Raw genomic sequence first — 24520 nt, 5'->3', positions numbered from 1 at the left:
CAGCTAATAACATTATAAATGCATATTTTTTAAGCAACTTATCCTTATAACAAAAAGAAACAAATTTCAAGGTTATCTATTGTTTTTATTATTTAATAATAGGGCAATTTAAATATTAATAGTGAAATAGAAATCATTTGCACTAAAACACTTCACTGGAAAAATCCTGCATAAAGATTTATTGTTAACTATCTTCCATGTGCACAAATGCTAACTTTATCTGGGGGCAAATAATATGCTCGTCAATCATTTGTGACTATAAAGTACCTGAATTTGTTCCTTTTTTCCCGTTCCCACTGAAGCTATCACGTGTTCACAGCCGCCTCTAGTGCTTCATGGAAGAGTGCAGGGATCAGATTTCAGATGGGGCTCCAGCATCAGCTATACTTGTTTGGAAGGGTATCAGCTTTCCTTGTCTGCTATTCTGACCTGTGAAGGAAACGGTGTTTGGAGAGGAGAAGTCCCTCAGTGTTTGCGTAAGTTTTCATCACCTTTCTTGAATAATTTCAACTCCAGAAAGCAGGTAGCCATTTTCTTCTTTCAAAATGTGGTTGGCTAATGGTCTGTATATTATACCTTTGGTTTTCATTGTCTTCCAGTTAAGTTTGAGTTTGATGATTAATAAAATGTTCCTCTCCACAGCTTTAGTAATTAGCTTTATTGCTTTTCACTTTCCAGTTATTGAGAGCTAACCTCAAATCCAACCTTTACTTCCTTTAGTGGTTGAAATGATTTTAATTCTCTATATCAATAACAAGAGTTGTGGGCTTAATAATGACTTAGTGTGGAAACAGGCCCTTCGGCCCAACAAGTCCACACCGACCCACTCAACCCACCCAGACCCCTGCCCCTACATTTACCCCTCCACCTAACACTATTAGCGTGGCCAATCCACCTAACCTGCACATTTTTGGATTGTGGGAGGAAACCGGAGCACCCGGAGGAAACCCACACAGTCACGGGGAGAATGCGCAAACTCAACACGGAGAGTCGTCTGAGGCAGGAATTAAACTCAGGTCTCTGGCGCTGTGAGGCAGCAGTGCTAACCACTGTGCCGCCCATAATACCTTCAGTCTGGGATTCTTTGTCTAATGCCAAGTATCAAGTAAGTAAAGCTAAATTATTTGCAAGTGATTGTGAGTTGAGAAGGGTTGGCATGAATTTTCCCTCACCTGCACTCTGGAGAAAGATTTACCTCATGATTCAGCTATAGTCTGGAATTAAGTGCACCATCTTAAGACTTTATGATGTGCCAATGCCTTCATTGGATTATATCGCAATGCATGTGTCTTATAAATTTATTATAAATATTTGCACTCAGAAATCATGAAAAACCACATTTGAATAGCTTGTCTTACCTTATTTTTAAAAATGACATTTTGTTAAATACAGAATGTCATTTTAGGTTGAATTCATGTATTAATCCCTAGAGCAAAACTGCATCAGACATAAATTAATGGAAGATCTTTACAGTTAAGAAAGTATGGTTTGCATCATTACTTTTGGGCGTGGTAATCATCAATAATTACTACTTTGAATTTTAAGCTAACAAACTTCCAAACTGTTGATCCACACAGTTGTAAACTGTATTGCAAATTTTGCTCGTTGATTTATTTCTCTCTTTTAAAGAAAGCTATAGTGCCATCTTGTATTATTTGTATTGACTTATAGATATGTTTATAGACAGGCAACCTTGTACTTTACAATAGTTTTTAAAGGACCCTGTTGGTATGCAGCAGGAAGACACTCAGACAATCAAATACAAACTCTCAGTGCCCAGTGTTATGTGACTGGAATTATTTTGTTTCCCTGGGAGTTATTGAAATAGTAATATCCTGTTTCGGCAATTAGATAGGGTCATATTCCATTTGTCAAAATATAATTTGCAATTTGTACAACGTGGACATAACAAGGATGTAAATAATGACAATTATGTATGTAAAGTTGTTTGCTGAAATATAATTTACTTACTGTAGTTTCAAAGGCATCAATTGGCTCCATTGAAGTGGCCATTTCCCTTTATGATTGCAGGCAGCATGTCTCAATAGTATTATTTAAAAGTAAGGATGTTATCATGCAGAAATTCAGGGCACTGGAAAGGCCATGGGTGAATCTGCCCAGGCCCTGAACTGAATGACCAATGGTGAGTCAGTGATAAGGGATAGCATGACAGCTGTGCTGAGGGAGAATATTCCCGGAAACACATTCAAGGAAGTTATTTGGTGGAACTGAGAAATAAGAAAGGGATGATCACCATATTGGGATTGTATTATAGACCCCCAATAGTCAGAAGGAAATTTAGAAACAAACTTGCAAGGAGATCTCAGCTATCTGTAAGTATAATAGGGTAGTTATGGTCAGGGATTTTAACTTTCCAAACATCGACTGGGACTGCCATAGTGTTAAAGATTTAGATGGAGAGGAATTTCTTCAGTGTGTACGAGACAATTTTCTGATTCAGTATGTGGATGTACCCACGAGAGAAGGTACAAAAATTGACCTACTGTTGGGAAATAAGGCAGGGCAGGTGACTGAGGTGTCAGTGGGGGAGCACTTTGGGGCCAGCGACCATAGTTCTATTCGTTTTAAAATTGTGATGGAAAAAGATAGACCAGACCTAAAATTTAAAGTTCTAAATTTGAGAAAGGCCAATTTTGACTGTATTAGGCAAGAACTTTCGAAAGCTGATTGGAGGCAGATGTTCGCAGGTAAAGGGACGGCTGGAAAATGGGAAGGCTTCAGAAATGAGATAACAAGAATCCAAAGTATATTCCTGTCAGGGTGAAAGGGAAGGCTGGTAGGTATAGGGAATGCTGGATGACTGAAGAAATTGAGGGTTGGTTAAGGAAAAGAAGGAAGCATTTGTCAGGTAGAGATAGAATAGATGGAGTGAATCCTTAGAAGGGAATAAAGGAAGGAGGAGTATACTGAAGAGGGAAATCAAGAGGGCAAAACAGGGATATGAGATAGCTTTGGCAAATAGAATTAAGGAGAATCCAAAGGGTTTTTACAAATATATCAAGGACAAAAAGGGTAACTGGGGAGAGAATAGGGCCACTCAGATCAGCAAGGCAGCCTTTGTCTGGAGCCACAGAAAATGGGGGGGATACTAACTGAATTTTTTTTGCATCGGTATTTACTGTGGAAAAGGATATGGAAGATATAGACAGTAGGGAAAATGTCCAGATTACAGAGGAGGAAGTGCTGGACGTCTTGAAATGGTTAAAGGTGGATAAATCCCCAGGACCTGATCAGGTGTACCCAAGAACTCTGTGGGAAGCTAGGGAAGTGATTGCTGGGCCTCTTGCTGAGATACTTGTATCATCGATAGTCACAGGTGAGGTGCCGGAAGACTGGAGTTTGGCAAACGTGATGCCACTGTTTAAGAAGGGCGGTAAAGACAAGCCAGGGAACTATAGACAGGTGAGCCTGACCTCAGTAGTGGGCAGGTTGTTGAAGGGAATCCTGAGGGACAGGATGTACATGTATTTGGAAAGGCAAGGACTGATTAGGGATAGTCAATATGGCTTTGTGTGTGGGAAATCATGTCTCTCAAACTTGATTGAGTTTTTTGAAGAAGTAACAAATGAGATTGATGAGAGCAGAGCAGTAGACGTGATCTATATGGACTTCAGTACGGCGTTCGACAAGTTTCCCCGTGGGAGACTGATTAGCAAGGTTAGAATACAGGGGGAGCTAGCCATTTGGATACAGAACTGGCTCAAAGGTAGAAGACAGAGGATGGTGGTGGAGGATTGTTTTTCAGACTGGAGGCCTGTGACCAGTGGAGTGCCACAAGAATCGGTGCTGGGCCCTCTACTTTTTGTCATTTACATAAATGATTTGGATGTGAGCATAAGAAGTACAGTTAGTAAGTTTGCAGATGACACCAAAATTAGAGGTGTAATGGACAACGAAGAGGGTTACCTCAGATTACAACAGGATCTGGACCAGATGGGCCAATGGGCTGAAAAGTGGCAGATGGAGTTTAATTCAGATAAATGTGAGGTGCTGCATTTTGGGAAAGCAAACATTAGCAGGACTTATACACTTAATGCTAAGATCCTAGGGAGTGTTGCTGAACAAAGGGACCTTGGAGTGCAAGTTTATAGCTCCTTGAAAGTGGAGTTGCAGGTTGATAGGATAGTGAAGAAGGCATTTGGTATGCTTTCCTTTATTCGTCAGCGTATTGAGTACAGGATTTGGGAGGTCATGTTTCGGCTGTACATGACATTGGTTAGGCCACTGTTGGAATATTGCGTGCAATTCTGGTCTCCTTCCTATCGGAAAGATGTTGTGAAACTTGAAAGGGTTCCAAAACGATTTACAAGGATGTTGCCAGTGTTGGAGGATTTGAGCTACAGGGAGAGGCTGAACAGGCTGGGGCTGTTTTCCCTGGAGTGTCAGAGGCTGAGGGGTGACCTTATAGAGGTTTCCAAAATTATGAGGGGCATGGATAGGATAAATAGACAAAGTCTTTTCCCTGCAATTGGGGAGTCCAGAACTGGAGGGCATAGGTTTAGGGTGAGAGGCGAAAGATATAAAAGAGATTTAAGGGGCAACCTTTTCACGCAGAGGGTGGTATGTGTTTGGAATGAGCTGCCATAGGATGTGGTGGAGGCTGGTACAAATGCAACATTTAAGAGGCATTTGGATGGGTATATGAATAGGAAGGGTTCGGAGGGATATGGGCCAGGTGTTGGCAGGTGGGACTAGATTGGGTTGGGATATCTGGTCTGCATAGACAGGTTGGACCGAAGGGTCTGTTTCCATGCTGTACATCTCTATGACTCTACGATTCTAAATGCCGTGAGATTGAAAAAAATGAGATTCTCAACATCAAGCTAAAACCAGATTTCCCACACAAGGTTTTAGCAGCAACATGAGAATCTAATTAGTAAACAGCAAGATGCCTATTTGCATGCATCAACATCAGCTATGACCTATTGCCATTTTCCCAGATACTGGAAAGGAACTAGACAGCACCAATTCCAAACATGAAAGTCTGAACAAGTACCTGCTGACTGTATCTCGCTAGTGTCTTCTCCAAGCTTGTGTCATATACAGTATTGAGAACATCTCAGGGCACAGTACATGAGCAATAACTAGCTGCATCCACCATCAAGAGAGACTGGCATCAGACACACACCAGTCCTGCTACTTCTTCATCTCTGATTCACTAAAATACATTGACTACTTCAAAACCGCATTTTGGAGTGCCCCAACAAGCAGTATTAGTGTCACACAGATGCTAGGCAATAACTGTCTCCAATAAGAGATAATTTAACTGTGGGCACTTGGCATTCAATGGCATTGCCATTACTAAACCCCCCCACTGTCAATATCCTTGGGGTTATCATTGACTAGAAACTCAACTGGACTCCATATGGACACAGTGGCAGCAAGAGCAGATCAAGGGTTAGGAATACTGGAACGACTATCTCATCTCTTGACTTCTCAAAGCCATCCATAAGGCATAAATGAAGGGTGTGATGGAATGCTCCCCACTTTCCAACATGCGTGCAGCTCCAACAACACTCAAGAATTTCAATGCCATCTAAGACAAAGCAGCCTGCTTGATTGACACCACATCCACAAACATCCTTTCTCTACCTCTGATTCTCTAGCAGAAATCCTCAGACAGCGTCTTCCAAACCCACAACCACTTCTATCTCAACAGACAAGGGCAGCAAATAAATAGGGACACCAAAATCTGCAAGTTCCCCTGCAAGCCACTCACCATCCTGACTTGGAAAAATATTGCTGTTGCTGGGTCACAATCCTGGAATTTCTTCCCATGGCATCATAGGTCTACCCATCAGCACATCAGCTGCAACCATTCAAAAAAGCAACTCACTACCATCTTCCCAAGGGCAACTAGGGATAGATAATAAATGTTGGCCCAGCCAACGACACCCACATTTCATGAGATAAAAATAAAAATAAGCAAAAAAAAACACCTTTCACTGTAATGCTGCAGTGCTGCTGCCAGACCACTTTGCGCACAGGGGTGGGCACTTAACTCATGCAATCACTTTGCACCTTCTTAGCTACTTACTACATTCCTGCTTTGTCTTTATGTGTATTGTTGCCTCGTTTGGAACTTACATCCTCACAGCACATCTACCTTGACCTACCATTTAATGTTGACACTTTTTCAGGCAGCCTATCATGGTGTGGGGCTATATGGCACTGTGCTACCTCATTGTACTACTGACAGCATGTGCTGGCAGCCTACACAGCAAACACATTGCATCTCCTTCAACCAATTCACCATATCTCAAGTCTAATGGGACAAGTGCTCTATCAAATCATGGAGGCTGTCTTCATTCAGGGGATCCTGCCACAGTTAACCAAGTGTGTCATTCACTGTTAGTTCAGGGACTTGATTATGGTCAGTCAGCTGCTTAGGGTGGTCATGGTCATCTGTCTGCTCACTGAAATCTAAATCGGAAAAACAGGAGCCACTGTTGTGGTAGCAACCTGCAGAAGTCAATTTTGTGGATTTCAGCTAGCAAGCTGGGATGCAGAAGGGGCAACAATTGTAAGGGAGGGCAACTCAGCATACAAAATGGGGTGAAAATAGGGCATTAAAGGATATGGGTTACTGCAGTGGGAGTTGGACATTTACCATTGAAAGTCAGTACCATCTTATCTTCAAATGGTTGAGAGGGCAATGTAGTGAACACAATGTTTGACATGACTAAATTTTAGTACCAGAGAACAAGAGGAATGTTAGGAGTTAGGTAGGAACATGTGGAACCTCAGAACTGATGGAGTTAACAAGGAATGCAAGGTGAAAAAAAACACTAAGGTATGGAGGGATACCCCAAGAAATAGGTTAAGCCTGTGACCTCTTCTAAGAAGTACAAACAGTGCTGCCTTCCATCCTCATCTAAATTGTAAATATGCAGTGAAAATGGCTGCCACCGCACCTGCAGTGGGTGGAATAAGTGTTTGTTTTCTGTCTGTGTAGGTTAGCTTCACTTCTGAATATTGTGAAGCTCAGCAAGTAGCAACTGCGTCACTACAAAGCATTGGTTTAACAGGTCTGTAATCATAATTCCACATCAAAATTCACAGATGCAACGACCAACTATGCTGATTACAAATCCTGGTCACAAGCAATCTTGACTACCTCATTTTTTATTACAACTAGATTTTTGTAATTTCTATTAAGCAGAAGTAATCATAAGCAACCTTTTAATTGTCGCCTGCAGGCCACAATTCACAAAGATAATTCAAGGTCACATTGCTGCACTAAGGCATGGAGCTAAACCATAAGATCTTATGCTATGTTGCTTTTCTTGGATGATGGTGGGGGCTAGGATTCGGTGGGATGTTTCAGTAATTGTAAGGTACTTGGAATCTCCTGAAGAAGTATTTGTGCTTCAGAATAAGATCCACTCTGTCAAAGGTGTGTATACAGGCATTCAATGGCCCTCCTTAAGTCATTGAAGCGAAAGTAGTCCATTCAGCCCATTGAGTCTGCTCTGCCATTCAATGAGATCAGGGCTGATCTATTATCTCCAACTCCATTCTCCTGCTTTTTCACTATAAAGCTTGATTCCTTTCCTGATTAAAACTCAATCTTTCTCAGCTTTGAATGTATTTAACAACCACAGCTTGACAGCCCTCTACAGTAAAGAATTCCACAGATTCACTGCCTCCAACCGAAAAATAAGTTTATTCTAACCTCTGTGATACCTTATTCTGAGATTATGTCCTTTGGTCCCAGTCTCTCCTTCAAGGGGAAACAATCTTTGTGTGTCTCCTGTCAAGCTCTCTAAGAATCTTGCATGTTCCAATAAGGTCGCCTCTCATTTTTCTAAAATCAATTAGTACAAGCCTAACCTACTCTACGTCTCACCCTCGACAGTTCCTCCACATCTGATATCAGCTTCATGAATATTTTCTAGACTGCCTCCAATGCTAGTACATCTTTCCATCGATAAGAGGCCCAAAACTGTTCACAGTGTTCCAGCTGTGGTCAGACTAGTGCGTTGTATATTTTTCAAATATCTTCCCTATTTTTACACTTTATTTCCTTTGAAAGTCATCTGTGATCATCTGTACCACATCTGAGAAGTCTGTGTCAAATTCTTTAGAAGTTGGCATGATGCCTGTATCCTTGTGTCCACTTCATTTCAGGGGCAGATACAGGGATGGCTAATTGGAAATAAGTTCTAATTTATACAAACATGTCTGAAGACTTTTTATACCACACCCTGACTGAGGCCAACTGTAGATGCAATGCAGGCTAGTCTTCGATCAGGACCCTTGTGGAGCAGAAAATAAGCTTCCAGAAAATTAGGTTGCAATTCTTGAATCAATCTGGGCTGGAGCCTTGCAGTACACTGCAGACTAAGTGTGCTGCATAATCCTTACATGCTGAGCTGTGCACAGCTCAAGCAGGCAATGATCGGATGTGTAAGAAGCTGGAGAGCAGGGAGAGTGGGAGTCTTGCAGTCTTGTAAGCAGGAAGATGAGGGTATTTACAGGAGGAGCGTCTCCTTCAGCATGATTGAGCAGTGCAACAATGGACAGAAATGATTGTCGATCAGTTGAGTAATGATGTAAAGTGGAAATATGTTTATGAATCTGAACTTCTATTTCTGATGAAGTGTAAACTGTGTCACCTATATACTTGCAGAAGCTTTTCATTTTCATCTCTTTCCCATTACGTGTACTGTGAAGGGCTACTCCTGGCTGGCACCATTTGACCTGTTGTCCAGCTTGCCTAAATCTCGAAGGTCCCAGCCACAGTAAATACACCCTCCACTGGTGAATACTCAATAGCCCCATAGAGGTACAGTGCATACCTAGTGAGGTGAGCAGCAAAGAACAGCATGAGGTCATTCGCTTGAGCTCAAAGAAAGGAAACTCACGAAAATTGGCACTTAACAGATATATTTTAAAAAAAGACCATGTTTCAAATACTGTGTGCCATTTTACTCACCCTGGGTAGGAAGTAAATATAATAGCAGCATTTCAGAGGAGGTTTACCTGGAATAAGCAGGTTGTCCTCTGAGGAAGAGTTGGACAGAGTAGGCTTTAGAAGAGTTAGGTGCCAGTTGTCTGAAGTGCATAAGATGCTGATTGTTCTTAACAAGGTTGATATGGAAAAGACATTTCCTCTTGGGGGTGAGACCAGAACTAGGTGTCAATGTTTAAAAATTAGGGGTCACCCTTTGAAGGCAGAGATGAGTTGTTTTTTTCTCTCTCTGAAGATTGTGTGATTTTGGAACTCTGCCTCTGAATGTGGTGAAGGCAGGGACATTGAACATTTTTAAAAGAGGAAGGTAGACTCCTGTTTGGCCAGGGAATCAAGGGTCATCATTTCCATATAAGGAGTTTCTGTGGACAGGAATATGAAATGTGAAACACAAACAGATCAACCCTTATTGGCAGAGCAGGCTCAAGGGATGAATAGTATATGACTGCTCCTAATTGGAGACTTCAGGTGAAATGTGTAACTGAAACTTAGGGGATGTACTTCCTGGTGATTTCAAGGATTGCAAATCAGTCATTCTTTTTGAGGTGCATGATACATTCTGGGGTTACAGGGAAATAACAAGATATTTTGAAATTAAAGACACAAAATTGGGAATTATCATGAGATGTGTTTCCTTATCTTATTTATTTGTCTTAATAATTTGTTGTTACACCAACCAACAATTGTTCTCAGAGGTTGAGATTTGCTACCCACAGACAAAATCCTTACAGTCCATATAACAAAAAGTTATTCCAGTTCTGTTCTAAAGTTGACAACACAAACTAACTGTCTAAGCTTCAATCCTTGCTACTCTCTGGAATTTTCCTTGGTTCTACTTCAGCAAGTTATTGTTAGTAACCTTTATCCTTTACTGCATGGATGTGTTCAATGAGAATGGTACACCTTTGTGCACAATCAACTTGGGACTAACCTGGTAACATCATCTAGCTCAATTTTTTTGCTTGATCCTAAGATGATCTTCCAAGTTATTGATTGAGTTTGTCCTTTTGAAGAACAAAGAAGACTATGTAATGTCTTTGCACAAATTGCAAACTTTTCTTTTTTTTAATACACAAAATACTGAACTGTTATTGCCATTTCAAGTTCAGCTGAAGGACTGAATCAACACTTATCAAATCGACAGATATAATTGTGAGGGACATTGAAGCAGTGTCAAACATGAAATCGATCCTGCCACTCTGTGTTGGCCTTGTGGACAAACCAAAGCCTAAATAATGAACTGAAAATATCACCTGGTTTTGCTATATGTTCTTTTGGTGGTTTTGACTTGTATTTTGCCAGACTAAGACTGACAGGATCTCTGAATTCTTACCCTATGTGACAGCATATATTGTCCCTGAAGGAAATTCATGTTCTAGATTTTGGATCAATATGAATACTTTTATGGTAAAAGAAATGTGAAATGACACTTCATCTTCACAATCTGACATGTACGTCATGCTTAGTGTATAATTTTCACTTAATGAACTACTGGTTATACAGCATGAAGCTGTGCTATAAAATAATTAGATACAATTCTTAGAATTTGTGTTAGGAAGTTTGTGCTTCCAAAGTGGGATTTTAAATATTTTGCCAACACTGACAACTTTAAGGGTAAAGGCCAAAAATTACCAAGTTTCTTATTAATGCTGTTCTGAGATGTATCACAGCAGCTAAAAGTGACTCTCCTCTATCAGTACCTGTTTCCCGATGAATAAGATCAAGAACGTTTGTATTTATCTAGCACGCTATCATGAATTAATTGCAGTGTCTCTAACAAAGAGTGCAATGGCATCAATTTTTATTATCCAGCAATAACGTCTTGAATAACATCACCATCCTGTGGTACCTTACTTTTTTTTGACATTTACTGCTTGTGAAAAACAAAATTAATAATGTACTTGCTGCTTCATTTTAACAACGTAGCCATACATACAGAGAACTGAGTAGTTGGTAAAGCAATCAATGCAACGACCACCAATTTCGGTCACATATTCACCTCAATAGCAAAGTTTTCCACAATGTACTCACCTTCTTTGGAACTCCAATGTCGGAGGTACTGCACCTCAGCTGACAGTTAAGGAGCCTTCTGCCAAATTCATGCCAATATCAAGATCTCACCAGTCAATAGGTAAGGGTAGTTCAAGCACAGCTTTTCTCATCCACCTGAAATTAAAGCTGCGATCCAACTCTTTGTGTCTTTTACTTTTGCCATAGGCAAGATGGGACCGTGCTGTCAAATCCTTACTACAATCCTATCTTCTAGCACTCCATCGACTTTATAGCTGTGCATCCAGACATGGTCATCTGTTGTTTCATCTGAGAACAATGATTCTATGCAGCTGGGCTTGCTTAAAACAATCTAGCCTTAAAGCAAAAGGCCATTTTACAACTTTCCAATGGCTTAATTGATATCTTCAGACAGCGAGAACTCTTGTTCACTCCCACTACTGTTTTGATCTCAACCTTGGATAATGTTAAGAATCCAACAATTGGAAACAATTTTGCTCATTCAGATATCATCAAATCAGTCATTGTCCCTTCCTGAATGCTATCCAAGAATGTATGTTGTGAAAGTATACATTTGTAGAGAACATGCAAGATTAGATTTAGCAATGATAAGTGAATGGCTGTATTCCAACTGTATCCCAGCAAAGATCAAGGCTTCAGCCGAGAAAAGAAGAGCGAAACTAAATGTTGGGGGAAGGAATCTTTCCCATAAGGTCATGTGATAACTTTTGAAAGCTGCAAAGGTTTATGAATACAGCGTTCTAAATACAAGCTTTCCACAATGTGTACATTAAATTTTCTTTGCCTGTAGCCGTTTTCTGTGGAGACCCAGGGACTCCAGTGGAGGGGCGAATTGAAGGAAGAAGTTTCACGTTCAAATCTGAAGTGTACTTCCGTTGCCGACCTCCATTTCTATTAGTTGGATCATCAAGAAGACTTTGCCAAGCGAATGGATTCTGGAGTGGCATTCAGCCATCTTGCATTGGTATGGTCACCCCATCCATTATTCTGGTTAATGTTCCTCAGTTTGCTGTGAGTTATAGAAATAGAAATGCAATCATAGTAGAGAGGTCATGTTTTTCTGAGTTGTCAATTGAGATCGGCTTACAGGGAGAGTTAAAGGACCATGATATTTAGTTTATATCTTCTCACTTTTCTGCAGTCATTTTCTTTTTCACATTTACTTCTTAATTTTTATGGCTGTACCTCCAATCAGTTTCAAAAGTGGAAACTTTAGAGCTGGGAAAATCATTTCACTGACGCAGAGATTTCATTTTGACAGCAAATACTTATTGTTAATATTAACAAGAAAGTAGTGAAAATATCTCATCAATAAAATGGGAATGTCACAGTCCAGTGATCAAACCTTTTAAGAGATTGAGCCTTGAAATTATGTTATGTGAATATGAAAATGTTAATATCCAATTTCATTGTCTGCTGATTAATAGCTGTTTTAATATTTTAAAATAAATAATCCACAAAGGAATTGATTACCAGTGTGTTTTGCGTATATGCTAATATTACTTTGATGTAATTTTGAGACTTTAAAGTATTCAGCATTGGAAAACTGAAGTGAACATAAATATTTAAAACTGCTAATTTGTAACCTGTCTAAAACAAAACTCTTTGTAGCATAGCCAGAATTATGAATGTACTTTTGTTTTTTTCTCTGTTTCAATGTTTCCGTTCCCTTCAAAAGATCCAACACACACTATATGTCCGGACCCAGGCACCCCTCATTTTGGAATACAGAACAGTTCCCAAGGTTATGAGGTAAAAAAAATCTACTGAATCAGATATTCTGTCAGTCACCCCTTCCAATTGTTCCCTTTCTATATTGAGAACATTTATGTTTTTTACAGGTTGGGAGCACTGTATTTTTCAAGTGTCGAAAGGGCTACCATATTCAAGGCTCCACAACACGCTCCTGTCTTGCTAATTTGACTTGGAGTGGTGTGCATCCTGAATGCGTTCGTAAGTTTTCTAGGTTCAAAAAACAATGTCTACAAGCAATTTATTTTTCTATACCTTTGTAGTGTTGCTCCATCTAATTCTTGTTTACCTTCTGTCCTTGTCCATATTTAGAAAGTTATATTTCAGTTAATTACATATATTTGTCGCAAATGCCAGTGAGGTGTGATAAACTGTCTTCACCATATGAGATGTTGCTTTCTACCAAGCAAGTAGTTAGACTGTCAGCAGGTGATAGCTAAGGATGCAGCTGTACCTATTCTTTCCAGCTGCTAAGAAGATTTTTCATTCATTTTCAACTTGATATCTGTTGTAATCAGTCCTTATCATTGGAAACATAACCAATGATTAGAGGATAGTTTTAGCAGCTGGTTCAGCATTGAAATGTTAACATGTAAGTGAATTGAAATTGTAAGCATACAAATTATGTGTTCTTTAATACCAACATGCCTGAGTATTTAAAAAAAAACACGTATAGGAAGCAGCAGTAGATTAATTGAGAGTAATTTGCCAACTGGTGATTTGGTGCAGAGCTTAACACATATCAGTGTCATATGTTTGTGGAATGAACCATTAGTGATTTATAATCGAGGTAGAATGCTGCCACCAATCCTCTTCCTGGACTAAGTACAATGCTTACTTAGTTAACAGTGGTCAAGGATAAACCACTCGAAAGTCTTAATGAGGAGGTGTTGCTTATTTCATGAAAGCAATAGGTGCAAGTTACATTGACCAGTTACGTGTAATGACAAAGACTATCACCAATCTTACATAACATATCTGGCCCCACCAGGGATTTCGAGCAGGATTTGCTGGTTCTTCACTCAGTGCTGTGAGACATTATCAGATTTAGTGGAACCTGATACCGTCTCCAATAGTAACCCTTTCAGAACTATTGCCTTGTACAACAACTAGGAGCAAATAATAGAAATTCAGGCCAACCACAAAAGGTTTATGATCTGCAGGTGAACAAAGTCCCCAGTTCAGAGCACAAAGTTGAAAATGGTTGCATAGTATGGTGTTGTTCTTGATGGACAATATAACACATAATTGAATCATATTTTCCAAAAGTAATCTTTGCACCTATTAGGAATGGTAGAAAGAACATTCCTACATATCTAAGGCCAATTGTTGCGCAAGTAGACTTCAACCCAAGTCCAGCAGTTGTTATTATGGAACTGTTCCACACCAAGATTCTCACAACATTAAGATTTTCACAAAAAAAGCCAAACTTTTGGGAGCACTCAGTACGTCTTATAGCATCTGTGGAGTGAGAAACTGGATTAGCACTGCAAGTTGTTGACTTTCATCAGAAGATAGAGATGTTAGAGGTAAACAACTTTTGCAAGAACAGGGAAAGAAAGCGAAGGTCTGTCACGGTGTGGAGGATAGCAATGGTGAAATTACATGGTGCAAAGGTAGTGCGTCCTTATAAAGAAATATGTATTTAACAACCCTCTTCAAAGTTCTCCCTCACAGATGTCCTGATTTTGGAATTCAGCCAAGTCAAGAAATTGTATTTGATTCCAACCATGTATCTGTTTGCTTAGCTTTTAGTCACTCAGTCAAAGAGCTGTTGTTAGTCAAAATGAAGGAAGCACAAGAGATCCTGTGTATTCTGTAATATGCCTTGGACACAGTCAATGTGCGATAAGAAGGTGAAATCATACTTTTTTTGCAACAACCTCCCAAACAGCACATTTAAGATCAAAGTAAACAGCTCCTTGCATATGAAGTGTCTGAGTTTGTGTCTGTCTTTGGTAGGGAAAGCACTGTAGAACTGTTATATACAATGCCTAATTCACAAGTGGTATCGTCAGTCACTTGTGCATTACTGGCCGAGGATATAAACTCTGATTACCAGTACTCCCTTGTGAAAACATTGACTGCATTCAATATATTGTCTCCATTATGGAAAGACCTCAGTATCAAAAGAAGGTATCAGATAGTGCCAGGAACATCTTCCTGGCGCTATTTAGTGATACATGACCCCTAACTGTAATGGTCTGTAATTTAATTGGATGGTGAGAATAGACGTCAGATAATGAGCAAACAAATCTTTCTCTGTATTGGTTTTATTGCTCAGAAGTGGTCACTCAGATGTACAAGTCACAAGCAGCTTATTCCAAAAATAATAATTATAAACCATCGGCGTGAATAATATAGTCACTGCAGTTTTTGGCCAATGGTTCTGTTCGAGTGGATTTATTTGATGAATTTTTGCTTTAGTAATGTCAGTGAGATTTATTACAATGTTAAAGGCACTTTGCATAGCAAGGTTCAAATTGCATGACCAGTTGTGGCAACTGTCTCTCAGAGCTGAATGAATGTCTGTGTGTATTAATCATACTTGCCAGCCATAACTCCAGCAGAAATCCCAGAGAAAATATGCAAGTGATTTACATTGATTTTTACAAGGTCTCCACAGCTATTCTGCCAAAGTTAAACAGGCCAGCAGGAAAACCCCAGAAGTTCTCTCCCTCAGTTCTGTGCATCTTATTGTTAAAATGTTCCTACTGTTTGCTGAGTTTTAACCATATGATTTGTTCCAGAGAAACAACATTTTTTTAAATTTTTGATCTGATACCTTTAATTATTTACTGTACTGTGGTTATTACTGCTTCATTGGCTAATTTCTCGTTTTTTATTTTCCTTCAAGCTCACAGCTGCCGACAGCCAGAAACACCCGCCTATGTGGACGTGAGAGCCATTGAATTGCCGATCATGGGTTATACCTTAATTTACACCTGCCAGCCAGGATTCTACCTCGCAGGAGGATCGGAACACCGGGCATGCAAGGGTGATGGGAAATGGTCAGGAAAGCCACCAGTCTGCCGAGGTAATTGAAGTATGAATGGTAAAAGCTAATAATCAAATAAAACTCTACTATGGACACTTTATTGGCAAGCATCTGAGGAAGTGTGCCATTGAAATTGGAAGTTCTCAGGTTTGTCACGCTGTCCATGCTGAGTAAGTTCAATTTTTGACAGACAGGTCCTAGGAGACTGCAACTGCAATTGGCCCACTCTCGCTCATGTCAGACAAAAGAGAAATCAACTAGGATCACCATTCCACAGCCCCTGCAGGAGAGTAACATGAGGGAATTGTGGAGCAACTTTATGCTGTTATCACAAGCAGTTTCTCTTTGTGTCTGTTAACCGTAACTAAAGAAATAACCTGTCTCATGTGTTACAAATTGGCATTAATTTAATGGAAGAATGCTTGGCACGTTAATGAAATGTAACCTTGATATCTGTGGCACCTTGTTGAGGTGAGCTGAGGAAATCTTATTCTCTTGTGGCCAATCTATATCTGTCTTTGAAATGCTAAATGCAGTGTTTGAGATAAAGATGAGGGTTTTATTTGTAACTCTAATCTCTATATGCCTTATGGTTTGAATATCCTGCATTTAACATTTTGCTCAAATGAGGCATTTATTTGAATAAAATGAGGGCAAGAGCATTATTTACACTGACATTTCTTTCTGCTTTTGCACCATTACTTCTGGTATCCTAACAGATTGGAGATTTCCTCTTCTTTTTATAACACAGTGCCCTTGAGAGACACCATTCAAAGACTTAGATTTAGTTTTCACATGTACTATGTCAACTCCCAGCTCTAGCTAACCAATACCTCTCTTAACTCATGCACTTTTGTGGAATTATTAGACTACTTAAATATTGGGAAGACTGAAACCATTGTTTTACATCCCCACTCCAAACTCCATTCCCTCCCTGCTGATTCCATGCCTCGCCTGACAAGTATCTGAAGCTGAACTGGACTTTTTGCAATCTTGGTGTCATATTTGAACTTTTGATTAGATTCAATTAGATTGGATTCCCTACAGTATAGAAACAGGCTCTTCGGCCCAACAAGTCCACACCGACCCTCTGAAGTGTAACTCACCCACATCCATTCCCCTACCCTATATTTACTCCATGACTAATGCGCCTAATACTATGGGCAATTTAGCATGACCAGTTCACCTGGCCTGCACATCTTTGGACATTGATGAGCTTCTGATGACATAATAACACCATTACTAAGACTGCTGAGTTCCACTACCATAAACAATACCTAACTTTGTACCTGTCCCTGCTGCTGAAAACCTCACCCATGCTTTGTTACTGCCAACCACAACTTTTCCAATACTCTTCTGGTTAGCCTTTCACTTTCTATGCTGTATTATTTTGGGATCATCTGAAACGCAGTTGTCCAAAGTCCTTTCTTTGCAATGTTCTATCCATATTATCCCCCTTCTGTTTGCTGACTCCCAGTCGAGCAACTTCTTAATTTGAAAATTCGAGTCTCATAAGCATCTCCAAATATAATTACTCCACCATTGATAGTTGTATCTGCAATTGCCTCAGCCCTAAACTCTGGAATTCCATTCCTACACCACTCTACCTCTTTCCTCCATGCATATACGTCTTAAAAAGCTACCTTTTTATTCAAGCTTTTGGAAATCGGATCTAATATCTCATCGTGTAAAAAGGTGTCATATTATCTTCTATATTATTCTTGGACTGTTTCACTACATTGAAGATTGAACATTAGTGTAAGTAGTTGTTGCTGGGTGACAGACATGAAGTTAACAATGGTGATAATCCAATCACATATAATCCAATCTAATGTCACCACCAGTTTCACAGTTGGGAAGTAGCCAGCCAAAAGTAGGCAGGAGGTGGAGAGGGGTTTTTAAGCCCCACCCCTCCCTCTCCCTACTGATGCTTATTATTGATTGGATGCTGTATTCAATAGGGCCCATAAATAGGTAAACAGCCCATATGCTTGAAATAGGTAAAAGGTCTGTTTAAATATGAATGTCAACATTGTTCTTTACCTGTCAAATGTTCACTGAAAATCTTGGCTGCAGACAGGTGGAACATGTGCCGTTCACTCTCCACCTTTTTGAACCATGTGATGAGAGCCCTACTCCATGCTGCAGTGGAGCTCACACAAAGAAAAATGCTTAGAAATATTCAACTTTAATTCACTTGGGCCCAGGAAGAAGCAATAATTTAACCTCAAATGCCAGACATTTTGTGCATGTAATCCTTACCATGATCTCAGCATGGCCTGAATGAACTAGCACAAGGAAGGAATCAAACTATTGGTGCTTTCTGATCTACAGCAGTGTGTAGCATCCCGCCCTTACCAAATCGAGCTGGATGGCTACATACTTAATGGGCAAATTTCTCCATCATCCCGATAAGAAATTGAGACAGATGTCACCTTCTTGAAAAAGAGCATCCTACAAACGATGATTGATTAGCCCCCAAAATTTCAGCATTGTGTTAAATCATCACATGGTGAGACAAAAGAGCAAGTCTGTCAAATTATTATTGCCATTGTGAAAAACAATGTGTTATAAGAGCTGCGGCATGGTTGCTGCTCAGAGTTGCTCGATAGGGAAGGTGGCCAATTGGCTGATTAACACCAAGACAGCAGACACATTGGCTCTGTGGTGACCAGGGACGCAGGAGTGTGTGGTATAGAGACAGCAGGAGAAAAGCACAATGTGGTGGTGGAAAAGGATACAAACTATGACAGAGGGGTGAAGTTTTTGCAGCCTTGTAGGCCTGGAGTTCTGCTTTACTACCAGCAGACTTGAGTCACAAAGGTGGGACCGTTTCACGTGCAGTGTGTTTGAGACATCAGTGATCATTTCCCCATTAGAAAGCCAGCCTGAGCGCTTGTCCATTTTGAAGTCAGATGAGGAAATCCTCAATGAAGACACAAGACTGGGGCCTTACTATCTATTCTCCTTTGCACCTCACAGTTTCAAATCTTAAACAGCCCCTGAAATGCATATGCTAGTACCATTTAACAAATAAATTGAGACATTTGCTGCTAATGTGGTGTATATGCGCTTCCAAACAAGTATTCAATATGGTGTTGCACAACAATTTTGTGAGCAAATTTATTGGTCATGGAATATGAAGTGAATTGAGTGATAGGAAACAGAGAGTAGTGATTGATTCACTTTTTTAAACCGAAGGAATTTTGTTGAAGAGTTCCCTCGGGTTCAGTGTCGAGAACTTTACTCTTCCTGCTTTATATTAATGGACTACAATTTGATGAATTTTAGGAAGACAAGAGGAGGAGTAGTAACCTCAACCAGGTTAACCACAATTTTGTTGAAGACTGGAGAACATTTGAAGGGCTAATGGTCTACTTCCATTCCTAAGTTCAATGTTTCAATCAGCTTTTGTCATTTGTTCCTTTAGATTTCAAAATTTGCTGATTGTACAAAATTAGGAAGCATTGTGAACTTTAAGCATCATCGAATCTATAAGAGAAGGGTAATGTAGAATTTTGAAAGGGCATTTTGTGAAATGAACAAACAAGGAGAAGATAAAATTCCATGCAGGGAAGTGTGAAGTGAGTCATTTTGGTAGAAAAAACAAGAGAGACAATGTATGGCAAAAGATGCAATTCTAAAGGGGTTGCAAGAACAGAGGGATCTGGATGTAAATGTGCACTTGCCTTTTAAGCTAGCAATCCAGTTTTAGAGAACAATTAATACAGTATCTAACATCCTGGGTTTAGTTGTTTAATGGTATGGAAATCAAGAGCAATGAAGTTAATTTGAACTTGGGTAAAACACTCTTTCAGCCTCAACTGGAATATTGTATCTGGTTCTGTGTGTTCCACTTTAAGGATATGAAGGAATTAAAGAGAGTGGTTCCAATGAATAGGAATTCCAATTTCACTAATAGATTGGAGAGGTTGGGGCTGTTTTCTTTGAAGAAGAGAAGGGGAGGAGATTTAAGTCATTCGGTCATGAGAGATTAAGCTCATTAGGTTTCTGAACAGAATAGAGAGGACACAAACTTCTGAGAAGATTTGTAGCTCAGGTTGAGGATCTGGATGTAGGTTTGATTGCTGAGCTGAAGGGTTTGTTTTCAGACTTTTTGTCACCATACTAGGTAACATTATCAGTGAACCGCTGGATGAAGCACTGGTGGCGTAACTCACTGAAGATGTTTCCTAATATGGTGATGAAATGTCTGAAAATGAACCTTCCAGCTCAGTGAGCAAACCTACATTCAGTGTACACTGGTGGAAAGCATAAAGTTGATTGTAGACTGATTTAAGGTATTTGGCAGAAGAATTGGCAATATGAAGGGCTCTTATGGTAGTTAACAAAAATCTGAAGAAACTATTGACAGAAGCTGATTGAAACATAGGACTTAGGAACAGAAGTAGGCCATTCAACCCTTCACACTTCCTCCACCCTTCAATAAAATTGTGGTTAAACTGGTAGTGGTTACAACTACCCCTTCTTGTCTTTCTCGCATAACCTTTAAGTCAGTTTTGTGACAAAAATCTATCAAACTCAGTCTTAAGTAAATTCAACAACCCTGTCACTGTGCTGTTATGACATGAGGAGTAGTTTGGGTCTGGAATGCACTGCCTGTCTTTATGGTGGAGGAAGAATCAATCAAAGCATTCGAAGGAAAATTAGATATCTATTTGAAAAGGAAAAATGCACAGGGACAAAGTAAGGGAACAGCACAAGGTGCATTATCTATTGGATTGTTGAACAACATTTCCTCTTTTAAAACTGCAACACTATTGAGGGGTGGGGGAGGTTGGGTGAACTGCTTTTGCCTGTTGTCCTCCGTGGCTTACAATCAGAAGTTACAAGAGCGAATCATCATTACCCCTCCAATGAAATTTCTGTTTAGTGAGCATTTGGGCTCTTTTCAATAAGTGTTCAACTAGAACATTACTTGGTGACCATGCCAGTGTCAGCCTGTCTTGCACTAATCCCAAGAATGGCTTATGTTCCAATACACTGAAGTCCATTGATGTCTTATACAGAAAAAGAAAGGACCAAACTAATGTGCCACTATGAAGGTAATGTGCCACTATGAATGTCAAAGTTGGGTTCAAAATGAAAAGCGAACTATACTTGCATTTCTCAGACACTTATTAAATTCTTGGAGGAATTCTTGGACCATTAAACACACTAACTGACAACTGCAACTGTCACGAATGAATATTTCCTTGTTTGAATTGGCACAGTAACATGATGAGATGTTCTCTGCAATATTACCCAGGATATATACTTTATATCTCTGAATATGTGGTTTCAATCTTTTTAATCTAGGAGGCTTAAATTACATAAGAGATCAAGATTAGCAATATTTATCTATGACTAGGAGAAGATCATGAGACACTAACATGATGATATACAGTGCCATTACTACTTAGTAACATTGAAACAAGAGAGTACCATTGCTGAAAGAATAGGTTGAATTCAGTGCCAGATGATCACAAAGCAAAGGATAGTAAATGTCCATGAATTCAATGTAATGCACCCGTCGGCTGATCTACATTTTAACTTTGTATTTGGGATTCAAAGTAGCATCTTGGAAGTATTACCATGCGGCCATGGGGGACACTAGATTATGGGATGCTGTTTTAGAATATGAAGTCTCCTTTTTAAGATGGAAATGCTGAGGATTTATTTTCTCCCCGAGTGTCAGAAAGTATAAAGACAGGGTTACTGAATTTACTCAAGATTGAGTTCGACAGATTTTTGATAAGTGAAAGGTTATGGAGCAGAGACTGGAAAGAGAAGTTGAGAACACAACCAGATTGACCATGATTTAGTCAAATGGAAGAGTAGACCTGAAGGGCTGAATGGCATATGCCTGGTCTTAAGTCTCACGTGTTGATCAGTTTTCGTCATTCATCATTCTAGACTTTTGTAAACTGCTGTCAGAATGACCCTCAAAACAATACACATAAATGGCACACTTTAACCTAACAAATCCTACTTAATTGACAGTCTGATAGTCAGAGAATTATTTACATGTTTCATCCTTCTGAGTATAATATCCCTCAAGCCGACAGTCTCTCTCTCTCTCTCTCTCTCTCTCTCCGAATGCAATACATCACACTAATGATTGTGTGTTACTGCATATGCTTAATGATGACAAATTGCCAATTATTATACAACTTCTTTTTGACAACTTTTGCTGTTCATTGGCTGGTATGACTTGCTGTGAAGTTGCCAAAAATATAAAATTATTTAACATTTCCCATGCAGATGACCAGAAATCTCATGTTTAAAAAATGCATTGTTTATCAACTGAATGAAATAAACCGTTGTCGGAGGGGACACATGTAAGACTTTTTCTCTAATTCATGCCTGAGTTATTATTCAGATTTTTGTAATTATGTACAGATGGTTTCTTTATTACTAGCGTCCATAGTGTCAAGATCCAAATTAGGAATGCATTACTGTGGCGGTGCCATACACTGTCATGTTTTCACCATAACTTCTAATTTCTTCCCCTGTCCTAACTGAGGAGGTAGGCTGTCAGGCCTTTTCCAAGACACACATTAAGGAGGTGACAAGCCCTCTCCTATCCATCCCTCACTGTAACTTCTATTGATTCTGGGTCAGTGGCACAATGAGAATTTGTGTTTTATTATGGCCTATAGTCAAAATGCATTTGTGTGAGTTGCTTATGGTTTGCAGTTCATTCAATGGCTTTTATTTCAGATGGTCTTTCTCATGGAATACCTCTGACCTGATGAGCTTCTGCAGTTAACCTTTATAATCAGGTATAAACAAGATTTGGAGATGCCGATGTTGGACTGGGGTGTATACAGTTAAAAATCAAACAACACCAGGTTATAGTCCAACAGGTTTATAAACAAGTTTAGCTTGATCTATTATGAGTCTAAAATCATTATGATTCTAGAGGTGATTTACTCCAATTAAAGCAGTTTCAAAAGCAAGCTTTAGAAATGATTTATTCTCAAGCTCTTGTCCCTGAGATTGTAACATGATGTCTAACAAACACCATTGCACGCTAGATACCAAATGAAAATGCAAAAGCAGAGCAACGTTAAGTGATTTGCAGCCCACTCAATGGCTTTTTACAATGTTATTTCAGATGGTATTGCTTATGGAGTATCTCTGATCTGATGAGCTTCTGCAGTTAATCTTTATAAACAAGTACAAACAAGGCTGTCTTGATCCATTATGAGTCCAGAGTTGTTCTTCCAAAGCGGCAGTGGGCTGGCTTATACAGCCTGTGTTGTAAATTTTCATATGTTTAGAGTTGAGAGAGCCAGAACATTTATGTTTTATTATGAGGAATCATCACAACACAACAAGGATTGAGGAAACTCATTTCATATTATAATATTCTGATACCATTGAGATGTGTGCACTGCCAATAGAGAAGAAGGAAGGTAACTCGGCCAATGTATCACAGTGTAGTTCATCTTCTTTGCAGTTCATGCTGACAAACTGAGAAAGTTTCACACATGATTAGGATTACCTTTATTTTAGTGAGGTATCGACTTAAATTTCTGGCCTTGTCTTCAGCCAAGGTTGCTATAACATAAGATATGTTGCAGTCATCTTCAAATCTGGTACATCCGTTCTTAAAAGGATACCTTTTCCTTGGAATTTATAATATCTTCATGCCTGTCCTGGGCTTAACAGTTGCCACAGACAGATATGGATAGGGTTAACCTCCAAGCAAGACTTGAAGTGGCCCCTTCTGTGGTGGTGGTAGAGCTGCTGCATTCTGATTGCGAATGGAGTCGATGAAGAAACCATCAGATATCACCTCAGTGTTGTGGAAGTTCCTCAATCTCTTGCTGCACTGAACACTTCATAGAAAACATTTACATCACAGCAAAGACATGCATAGTTCCCTCTGTGTGTGTGTGTGTGTGTGTGTGTGTGTGTGTGTGTGTGAGTCAGATCATCCAGCTGTTTTCCATCTCTTTCTACCTTGTCTCTGGGTCAGCTGCTGTGAACTTGTCATTGCCGTCACAGTAGAACACAATGCCTATGAAACAGGACTAACTGCAGCTGGGAGGTAGGATGCTGTTACAGCCTGCAGGTCCCTGTCGGTTAGCAAAAACGCTTTTCTCCTCAGTAATTAGATTTCTTAAATTGCATATATTTACATACCAGGCTGTTGGGAGGAGAATTTCAACTGGTTGTCATTTTGTTGTGAGAAATACTCAAGGAAGACATTTAACTGTAAGCATTTGAGGGAAAAATGAGACGAATAGTGATCAGTGAAAGCAAAAAAAAACCTGGACTTGAGACATCATTATTCCTGTTGGCTTTTGCATTGTATTGCAATTTCTTGGAAAATGTGGAACTTTTTTGAATAAAATGATAAATAACCAACATCTTGCTGCTACATTGGATCCAGGTGATTTCAAAGCTTGTGTTATACTTATCACAGAATCACATGTACTTGAAGCAATTCCATGCTTGACTTGATTTGCAGTACTGTGGAACTTGCCTCTTGTATTCCTAGTGAGTCTCAGCTGTTCATCCAGTCCTGTCACTTTATGTTCAGAGAGATTACTGCGTTTTGTATGGCAATGACCTCTGACATTGGAGGAGCACTGATGTAGCTGGTTGGCGTTTACATGGAGTAGACTTGAGTTCAATTCTGTTCTATCAGCACACTTCCTGAAAGCAACAAGTGACTGTGGCAAAATCACCTCAGATGTATGTAGGGCCATCAGAATTGATTACAAATATAT

The 24520-nt window shown here is 39.6% G+C and overlaps 1 protein-coding gene across 1 annotated transcript in view; it reads left to right on the top strand.

The window, feature by feature from the left end:
• LOC132835936 (CUB and sushi domain-containing protein 1-like) overlaps positions 1 to 24520 on the top strand; it is a 2426762-nt gene that overhangs the window by 2370224 nt on the left and 32018 nt on the right. The window contains exons 61-65 of the mRNA XM_060855058.1: positions 303 to 476; positions 11817 to 11990; positions 12705 to 12778; positions 12868 to 12979; positions 15636 to 15815. Coding sequence (XP_060711041.1) covers positions 303 to 476; positions 11817 to 11990; positions 12705 to 12778; positions 12868 to 12979; positions 15636 to 15815 — 714 coding nt within the window. The remainder of the gene's footprint in view (positions 1 to 302; positions 477 to 11816; positions 11991 to 12704; positions 12779 to 12867; positions 12980 to 15635; positions 15816 to 24520) is intronic.

This window comes from Hemiscyllium ocellatum, chromosome 3 (genome assembly GCF_020745735.1).
Source record: "Hemiscyllium ocellatum isolate sHemOce1 chromosome 3, sHemOce1.pat.X.cur, whole genome shotgun sequence".
Classification (NCBI taxonomy): Eukaryota; Metazoa; Chordata; class Chondrichthyes; order Orectolobiformes; family Hemiscylliidae; genus Hemiscyllium; species Hemiscyllium ocellatum.
This window is presented reverse-complemented; position numbering and strand designations above follow the sequence as displayed.